The 9,986-nt window shown below is 40.9% G+C and overlaps 1 protein-coding gene across 3 annotated transcripts; it reads right to left on the reverse strand.

Moving 5' to 3' along the window:
• Positions 1-1,815: 1,815 nt before the first annotated feature.
• Positions 1,816-9,615, reverse strand: LOC135512489 (NAD-dependent protein deacetylase sirtuin-1-like). Of its 3 annotated transcripts, none has more exons than XM_064934568.1 (9): positions 9,197-9,615; positions 8,328-8,399; positions 5,329-5,567; positions 5,085-5,237; positions 4,822-4,969; positions 4,650-4,729; positions 4,299-4,482; positions 3,518-4,171; positions 1,816-3,335 (listed from the first exon to the last, which is right to left on the reverse strand). In XM_064934568.1, the coding sequence occupies exons 1-9, from the start codon at positions 9,519-9,521 to the stop codon at positions 3,055-3,057; spliced, it is 2,136 nt and encodes a 711-aa protein (XP_064790640.1). In that variant the 5' UTR covers positions 9,522-9,615; the 3' UTR covers positions 1,816-3,054. The 3 variants fall into 3 exon arrangements, with proteins under 3 accessions (XP_064790640.1, XP_064790639.1, XP_064790641.1); XM_064934567.1 differs by having other exon boundaries at positions 8,328-8,450; XM_064934569.1 differs by lacking the exon at positions 8,328-8,399.
• Between the last annotated feature and the right edge of the window lie 371 nt (positions 9,616-9,986).

Consider the following 9,986-nt stretch of genomic DNA (forward strand, 5'->3'; position numbering starts at 1 on the left):
TGGCTCTTGACCTTCGCCTCTCCTGAGTCCGTATGGGAGTTGCAGCGATGAGACAAGACAGTAACTACTACATATTGGATGCCATGAAATTGGGGAGAAAAAGGGGTAAAAAATAAATAATTATGGTTTGTTGAGATAGGTGTGGAAGAACTTGACTGGCCTGCACAGAGCCCTGACCTCAACCTCATCGAACACCTTTGGGATGATTTGGGAACGCCGACTGCGAGCTAGGCCTAATCACCCAATATCAGCGCCGGCCTCACTAATGCTCTATGGCTGAATAGAAGCAAGTCCCCACAGCAATGTTCCAACATCTGGTGGAAAGCCTTCCCAGAAGATTGGAGCAGAAAAAGGGGGGACCAACTTCATATGAATGCCCATGATTTTGGAATGAGATGTTCGACGAGCAGGTGTCCACAAAAAATGTTGGTCATGTGGTGTATCTCAACGACATTATGTACACGAGAAGGTCTGTAGTACCTTCCACAAAAAGTTGTGCTCTACAAAAAGCCAGGTAAGCGTCTCACACACACTGTCTCTCAAGTTTGGCAGGTATCTTTTGGCTGATACTGTGAAGATTAGCCTCTCTCCCCCAAATGTTTACTAACAATCCAGCATTGTAGTCTTATTTAATATAATGTTACAGTCCTTGCTGCCTATAGGATCATAACACATGATGATGATGCAACATGTTATGACTGATCAAGTTTTTGGTGTGTTGTTTGATTATTGACTTCTACTGGACAAGGGGACTATCTCATTCTCTCTCTCTCTTTCTCTACCATGGCAGGTACATGTAATGGTCGGTTAAAGCCCCATCTCTAGTTAATCTCTGCTGATTATATTGCAAGTGTTTCACTCTTAGCATATTTAATTTTTCTCGTATTCTAAGCAATTTAAAAGCTGATGAAGTGCTCGCTCTCTCCTGTCTTTTTTGTTCAAAGGCCTTTACTTGAGGCCAACTTTACCATATTACCCTGGAGGCATACTTACACACCCAGTCTCATTACTTTGCTGAATGATATCTCTCAATTTTAAACAATGCGAAATTCAAATATAAAATAATTTGTTTTGCTTCTTTCCATTTTGTGGCTTCATGAAATTTAAACATGACGGGAATTCAGCGATTACATTTGTTTACTTCATTTTTGTGGCTCCCTGATGAAACAGCAACACCATTACTGTAGTTAGGCTTAGCCAACCTGTACTCTATAATGGCTTAGCGATGTGTTGAATAGATTCCACGATCCGGTGTTATGATACTGATTATTGTTCTGCCACAGTTGGTTTGTTTAAGCTTCTACCATTGTGGCTGGATGAAGTTACAGGTTAATCTAGTGGTTGCGTCTGGAACAACAGTTGTTGACAATTTGCGTTATAGCTAAACATGAATCCTTTGCCTAACATTAACTTCATAATGTACGTTAATTATCCTAACCTACTATGTAAACAAACCATCTGTAGCAACAAATCAGTATCACCACACTGGATTTGAGAGTGGTTGGCTCGTTCTCGACACTGTGTGCACCTATATACGCACTGAAATGTACATCCACATGACCTATCGCACGAAATGGCGTGAAAAGAACTGCGACTGGGGTATCATGCAATGACTACAGGTTCGTTTTTATCACTGATGCTGGATTGGAATTACGTTCGTTGAAAATAATCTTAGTACAATTTTAGACAAAAAGAGCTCTTTGTGACTTTTGCAGGCATAAGAACTTTAAAAACATAGGTATAGTGCTATACTATACAGTATAAATATGGGTAAATAATGCCATATTTACATAAATGGTAACCTCAAATGAGATCTGCTATGTATGGGCTTTTTATTGGTGCATGGTGTCATTAAGCCTAAAATAAATCCAGCAAATAAAATGTAATGTTTTTAAAGAAAACGGTTAGTACGTTTTTAATGATGTAAAAAATAATGCAGAGCATAAAAGCTGACACACCAACATCACAAGGGATGACATACTATTTCTAAACTCAAATTTAATTTTAATCATCTCCATTTCATTCATGTAAATGTTGTCCCTTCATGTGTAAAACACCCCCATGGCACTGCTGCAGGATCTGAATTGCATGCACTTACCTGTAAAGTGGTCTTTCTCAAACTAAAGTTGGCCATCAAATAGCATGCAACTCTCATATCGCTATCCATTTCTTACACAAATGTGTTGTTACACCTTGTGATTAATAAAGGCTATTTATGTTGTGTCATGAAAACAAAAAAAATGCCTACCACAAAATGTTGAAAATGCTTGCTATTTTACTACCAAGATCAATATCAAAACAAAAACAATTTAAACATACAAATAAGGTTCTTAAAACACTAAATTCGGCTCATGTTAAACTGATCAGAGAACACGAAGTCTGTGTTACGGCTGGACATTTCTCCAGAAATGTACGAGCTCTATAGATTCGCACTTCCACAACCAGTCACATCCTCCAAATAGCTCATGCAACCAAGGACATAAGTACAAATGCATCAAACTGCTCAAAATGGAAGACGAAAAAAAGTGCCATTTGCTCAAAAGAAAGCATATTGAACATGGTTATAAGGCTTTATGTTTGCACAATGTATAACTTCAATATGTTTTAGAAAACCGTCACCTACTCGTTGAGTATGTCTTACAAAATACAAAAATAATAAAAGCTTGACCGTGACAGTAAAAAGTAGCTGCCAAATATCGTAAGGAAAACAATGCCACCATTAAATATAATCTTTACACTTCAGTGGTGGGTAAGTCAAAAACAAACCTTTTAGGACTTTATGGAATACTTGAAAAACATTTGGAGTATTGGGGGGGGGGGGGTTCTTTGGTCTAAGTTTGCTGCTCCTTTCTTGGTTAAGCTGCTAATGGTAGTACACAAAACATGTACTCAACTACCCTGCAGCTCAGTAATGTGGTCGGACGCAGAAAGACAGAATTAATTTTCTGCACAAGCACGCAAGTGTCAACGCAATCTAGTAAATAAAAATACTAAACATGATAATAAAAACAAAAAAGAAAAGTGCCTTGTCAAGACAGGGTAATTCTGTCTTTTTTACAGGTCTGTGGTGTTCTGAACATTTGTGTCTGTATTGTCTGTCTGCTTCACACTCAACGTGCCCTCGCAGGCTTTCTTGTGTGTCACTGTGTCTATGGGGCAGCCCTCGACCACCTCTGTTGGTGTGCTCTGCTCGTCCTCTGCGTCAGTGTCTTCCTCCATCTCCAGGCTTGAGTCATCGCTCTCGCAGGAGCTGGACGTCTCACCCTCCGAGTTGGAGTACACTTCTGCCCCATGAAAGATGTAGTGATTTGGTGCTCGGAAAAGGTATTGAGAAGCTGGGTAAAAGATATCACATTTTGGGTGAATTTCACAACAAGTTGTCATAACATGGAAATTACAGGACATGATTTAATGAAACGACATGGAAAAGTTATTACCAGCAGAAGGTATTGCATAAAAAAAAAATGTAAAGACATTTTGCACAAAATCGGAAGTAAACGAACACTTGAAATCTTACTCTCAAGGCGCTTGCTGATAGGACTTCGACAGATTCGACTCATCCAGCATAGTCTGCGAACCTCAAGGTTGATGTGTTGATCATTTAATCCAGAGCCTTCTTCACTCCGCGTGTCTGCTGATGGAGAGACGGAATACTCCATTCTCTCCTCATTGGGGCTTGGAGCCTTTGGACAGGGCTCTAGTTGTGCTACTACTTCTGGAGTGTCTTGGACAATCTGCCCTTTTGGACAGGGCTCCGGTGGTACTCCATCAACTTTAGGTGTGTCGGTGACATTCTGAGCCGTCGGACAAGGTTCTGTTGGTACTCTGTCGCGTTCTGGAGTGTCTGAGACCATATGAGTGTTTGTTTCCTCTGAAGCACTGACTGATGAATCTGTGTGACGGTGCTTCTGTTCTTTTTCTGTTGGCTTACTGTGAGTAGACAAGGCCTTGCAAGATGGCTGCTCTGCGGAAGTCGCTAGCCGCGGGGGGTTTTCTGTGATCTCATTGAGTCTTAAGGAGTTGTAGCACAGTTGCTCAAAGTCTCCGCCCAACCGATGGCAGAGCTCGTTAACAATGACATCACAGTCCCCAAGTAGCTCCACATCAAAGTTGAGGTGAGGCAGCTGCTCCCGATTTATCAAGACTTGAGGTACGTCATGAGGAATAGAGGCTGGATGGAAAAATACGTCACCTGTTATATATGCATGGCTCGAGATAGAGCATAATACTGGTAATAACACTGGTAATAGCATTGCTTATCTTGGGCATCTAAAAAAACAAAAACATTTTCAACATACTTGGGATGAGAGCCACCGGTCGCACTTTCAGTGAGGACCCAATGACAATAAGGAGGTCCACTTCATCCTTATCCTGCCTCATTGCTCTGTGGAATATTTCTGGAAGATTCTCTCCAAAGAAAACAATATCTGGCTTCATGATTGCCAGGGGGATATCTGTACACCGTGGACAGTGAGGGACAACCTTGAACAGAGATTTGAATTCATTATGGAAACAAAATCAGACAATGGACGCTACTGTACAAGATATGCCGTGAATGACTGAAAAAAGCCACAAGTCTGTCCAGGAGTACACATCAATTCACAGATTTGACACTGGTGAATATTAATAGGAACCATTCTTGCCAATACCTGATAAAAAATGTCTTCCCTTACGGCCTCACAATCAACCTTGTGTTTACAGACGAGACAGGAAGCTGTTGCAAAAGACCCTGAAATACAGAAGAGTGTTGGTCATAAGAACGAATATTAGACCCGGGACCACAAACACTTGATTAAAGTTAACATGTATTACAGTATGTACCGTGACATTGGATGATCCTCTTAACCCCAGCCACTTGTTCAAGAGTGTCAATATTCTGGGTGTAGTTGCGTAGTAGCTTCCCCTGCTTGTCCAGCATAGATATGAATTTGTGACAAGGCGAAGGTTGGAACTGTCCTGGATAGATCTCCTGCAAGAGATCAGAGCAAATCAAAACCGTCTCACATATACAACAAGTGGTCATTTACAGATAATCATCATCGCTTAAAACAAATACTATATAGATATGCTTTCAGTCCACAAACCTTAGCAAACTTGAAAAATGGCCTTGGGTCTCTTCTGAAGTACTCGATATCAAACATTGCCTGAGGGTCTGGAAGATCTGGGAAATCTATTGCCAGCCTTGCATAAATGCCATCTCTGGATCGAAAGTCTGGTATTCCACAAGAAACAGACACCTGCGGAAAAATAAACCATCAGTCCTAATAAGGCAACTGTGAAAGCTATACAAAGACACAGCAAAACTTAATTGTTCCCTGCAATACATACCCCAGCGCCGGTCAGCACAAGGATCTTTTTGCTTTCCTGGAGTAGCCGAACCACATCCTCCAGGGTGTTTATGTCTTTGCGCTTCTTTCTTTTAGGAGGCTCCGAGATGTTGATGATGATCTGCCACAGTGTCATGTCATCCAAGTCGGGCGGAAGCACAGTCTCAGGAAGCAAGTCTTTTAGTATTGTTCTCGGATTGGTCTCTCTCATAATGTGTTGCTGAATAAAACTGTAGGAACCTATTAAAAAAAATATATACTGCACATTCAAATTGCTTTAAAAACATGTTATTGTATCTTGAACATTACCTGGGTAGCATGCAATTGTGCAGATGTATTAAACGCAACAATCTTCCCATAAATCGTTAAGGTAGAATAAACCTCTTCAGAACGGCATGGTTCCCAAAGTTCTTATATTTATTCTCAGTAATACCAAAAATCCCACCAAAGACATTATTTAAAAAAGTATACCTCAGCCATTAGACTTTATACGGGCAAATAAAACACAAAAAGGAAAGTTACAGCTCCCTAATCTTTTTAACCTCTGATTGGAATTGCATCAACTCGCCACCCAAGGCTTTTACTTGAGACATATCGTTAAATGCACTAAAGAGGAGCAATGTGTAATTATAGAAGATGCGCATTCACCCTCAATCGTTTCACTTGGCTATTTTCAAACAATAAACTAAGAACATTAACAACTTCATAGTTAACACTAACAATATGGAAGAAAATTAAAACAGATTCAACAAAAAAATAATATTTTTCTCTAAAAACACAAGCCTAGGTAAAAATCCTTGGATAGCTATTCAGAATGCACTGATAAATTGGTTCACATGGAAACAAAGGCGTAAAAAAAACAAATTACTTGGTAATAGGAAATATTTATTTCCATGACAGAAATATATAGCAATTTTGGATTGACCAATGTCGATATTTTCAAATACATGCAATTTAAGTTTAATATCACACAATGTTGATTTGAAATCTTTTGGGACATTAGAGCAATCTTAAGGTAATTCTATTTGAGTTAGAAAAGGATCTTCATATGTTAGGTATGACATTCAAAACCTTGCAGGGGGGGGGGGGTCAAAATCAAAAGTAACAGTCAGTATCTGGTGTGGCCACCAGATGCATTAAGTACTGCAGTGCATCTCCTCCTCTTGGACTGCACCAGATTTGCCAGTTATTGCTGTGAGAGGTTACCCCACACTTCCACCAAGGCAACGGACATTTCTGTGGGGGGGGGGGAATGGCCCGAGCCTTCACCTTCCGATCCAACAGGTCCCAGACGTGCAATGGGATTGAGATCTGGGCTCTTCGCTGGCCATGGCAGAACACTGACATTCCTGTCTTGCAGGAAATCACGCACAGAACAAGCACTATTGCTGGTGGCATTTTCATGCTGGAGGGTCATGTCAGGATGAGCCTGCTGGAAAGGTACCACATGAGGGAGGAGGATGTCTTCCCTGTAAGGCACAGCGTGGAGATTGCCTGCAATGACAACAAGCTCAGTCTGATGATGCTGTGACACACCGCCCCAGACCATGACAGACCCTCCACCTCGATCCCACTTCAAAGTACAGGCCTCGGTGTAATGCTCATTCCTTCGACGATAAAACGCAAAACCAACCATCACCCCTGGTGAGACAAAAACGCAACTCGTCAGTGAAGAGCACATTTTGCCAGTCCTGTCTGGTCCAGCGATGGTGGGTTTGTGCCCATAGGCAAAGTTGTTGCCGGTGATGTCTGATGAAGACCTGCCTTACAACAGGCCTACAAGCCCTCAGTCCAGCCTCTCTCAACCTATTGCGGACAGTCTGAGCACTGATGGAGGGATTGTACGTTCCTGGTGTAACTCGGGCATTTGTTGCCATCCTGTTCCTGTCCCGCAGGTGTGATGTTCCGATTTAGCTATCCTGTGTGGTTACACGTGGTCTGCCACTGCGAGGACGATCAGCTGTCCGTTCTGTCTCCCTGTAGCGCTGTCTTAGGCATCTCACAATACAGACATTGCAATTTAGAGTCAGTAGAAAGGCCTCTTTAGTGTCCTAAGTTTTCATAACTGCGACCTTAATTGCCTACCATCTGTAAGTGGTTAGTCACATGTGCATGTTCATTAATTGTTTATGGTACATTGAACGAGCATGGGAAACAGTGTTAAAACCCTTTACAATTAAGATCTGTGAAGTTATTTGGATTTTTACTAATTATCTTTGGAAAACTAGGGTCCTGAAAAAGGGACGTTTCTTTTTTTGCTGAGTTTATAAACTATTGGTACCAAGACATAAAAACTGATATTGGCACAAGATGGAGGGAATGTTTGAACATAACGAATAAATTCTTAATGAACCTTTAGTTTATACTGGATTAAGCATAATGTATAATACAAGAGACAATTTACAGAACAGAGTAATGTCTAAAGTGTAAACCTAATAATGACTAAATAATCCATGCCCCCTGGAAATGCTATAAAGTCAAAATGTTATGAATGGAGATAGAAAGTTGGTTGTCAGAAGTGTTGCAATGTAAATTTGTTTGTCTGCATATTCCAAGAATCATCATGAGAGTGCAGTGAGATACCCGATGGACTGGACGATACGCTTCTCGTCAATTATCTTGAAAAATGTACAGTACCAATCAAAAGTTTGGACACCTACTCATTCAAGGGTTTTTCTATATTTTCACTATGTTCTACATTGTAGAAGAATAGTGAAGACAACTATGACATAACATATAGGGAACCATGTTGTAACCCAAAATATTGTTAAATCAAAATATATTTTATATTTGAGTTTGTTCAAAGTAGCCACCCTTTCCCTTGATGACAGCTTTGCACACTCTTGGCATTCTCTTAACCGGCACTGGATATATGTCTCTGGACAGGTGTGATGTCATTGATGGTAGTGCTTTGTTGTGCACGTTGTCCTTTGCATGGTTTGAAAAATTCATTTTCAATACACCTGGTAAAAATAACATTGATTATCAGACATCTTGTACCTATCTGTGGTTGAGGGGTCCAGTCACTGGAACTTGCATGTGAGGATCTGTCATCATCCTCATTGATACCATCTGGGAAGGCAAAGCCATTTTGGTAAAACTCCTCATCAGTGCCACGACACTCTGGACAAGCAATAAAGAGGACATGATTGTGGGAATTGATACAGTTTTGTCAATTCATTTAAAGCTGCAATATGTACCCGAACAAATTCATATAGAAATGTGGTAGATGGCTGTCACTCATTGAAAGCAAGCAGTATATCTGTTCTGTGTGTTTTTTCTTTTCTTCTCGTTCTTAAGTTTCGCGTCTCAAACAGCTGAAAATACAATATTTTTGGTTATGTAAAAATATATTTCATAGCGGTTTAAATGGTACATTATTATCTACTTGAAATTAAGCTAACTTTTAGAATTTTAGCAACCAAGAAATGGCGGAGGGATTTCTGCATCTTTAATGTGGACTAGCTGTCTCTTCATAACAGATCACTCAGGCAATGTGTTGAACAGTAATTTACATAACTAACTATTCTGCAAAGGACTTAAATGTTACTGTGTTTTTGCATTCCCTGAAATGTACAAAACATGCAACCCAAAAACCTGAATTGTATAACGTTACTAGCCAAAAAGCTAATGTTGATATCGGCTACCTTTTTTTAAATGAGTCGGCTAAAGTTTGCTAGTTTCAACCTTCAGGCTGACTTACTGTTGAACTAGCGTGCAGCAAGTTAGCTACAACGCTAGCGAGCCCAATTGAATTGGCTATCCAAGGTGGAGTAATCGAACCAGACATGCAACGCTCGAGTCCACACAAAAAAAAAAAAAAAAAAAACTTTGCATACTAGCTATAGCAGCTAGCTAAATTAGCCTACCTGCAAGCTCCGCAGCGGGTCCAGACGCGTTTAAGTTTGTTATGCTTTCCTGAGGCTCCAACACCAGCAGCCCATTGTCTCCGCCTAGTGCTGCTGCTGGGGCCTGTCCTAACGCCATCACCGGCTCAATCTCCTCATCTGGCCGCGCAGAAATCGCCGCAGCCCAACTCTCACAAGCCTCTAGCCCGTATGTAGCTTGCTCAGTCTGAACAATTTTGAGCCCACATTCTATGGCCATGCTCATTTTGGACTTTTTTGAAACGGGTTCTTCCATACTTGAAGCGCTGGAAGTGGCTCTAACAAGGATATTCTCCCCGTCCGCCATCTTCAGCAGAAAAAGCCGCTGTGGTGAAAAAATATTTCTCTGTCGACAGCTGGGTATTTAAATGGCGCATGTGACTCGCTCTCCACTCCACCAGTAGTTGCGACCCGAGCGCCACGTCAATGACGTCAACCATAAGAACACGTATCATGATTCATGTTTAGCTATGAACATTGATTGATATTATTTGAGCAAATGTCACATTTCAAATCAACTAAAGCTACTAGCGTTAGCTGGATAATATTGCAATATTCAATGGCACATTGTCATTCTGGTTCTTGAGACTGCCAGTTGCACAGAGCGACCTAAAATAAAGTCGACGTGGAACGCGCAACACCACTGAAGCCTTCAGAGGAGCCAGGCGAGCTAAATCAATTATTTTCAAAGCTTGCATAATATTGATCAGAATGGATTATACTTAAGCAATAAGGAACGAAAGGGTGTGGTATATGACCAATATACCACGGC

The sequence above is a fragment of the Oncorhynchus masou genome, chromosome 24 (genome assembly GCF_036934945.1).
Source record: "Oncorhynchus masou masou isolate Uvic2021 chromosome 24, UVic_Omas_1.1, whole genome shotgun sequence".
Taxonomy (NCBI): Eukaryota; Metazoa; Chordata; class Actinopteri; order Salmoniformes; family Salmonidae; genus Oncorhynchus; species Oncorhynchus masou.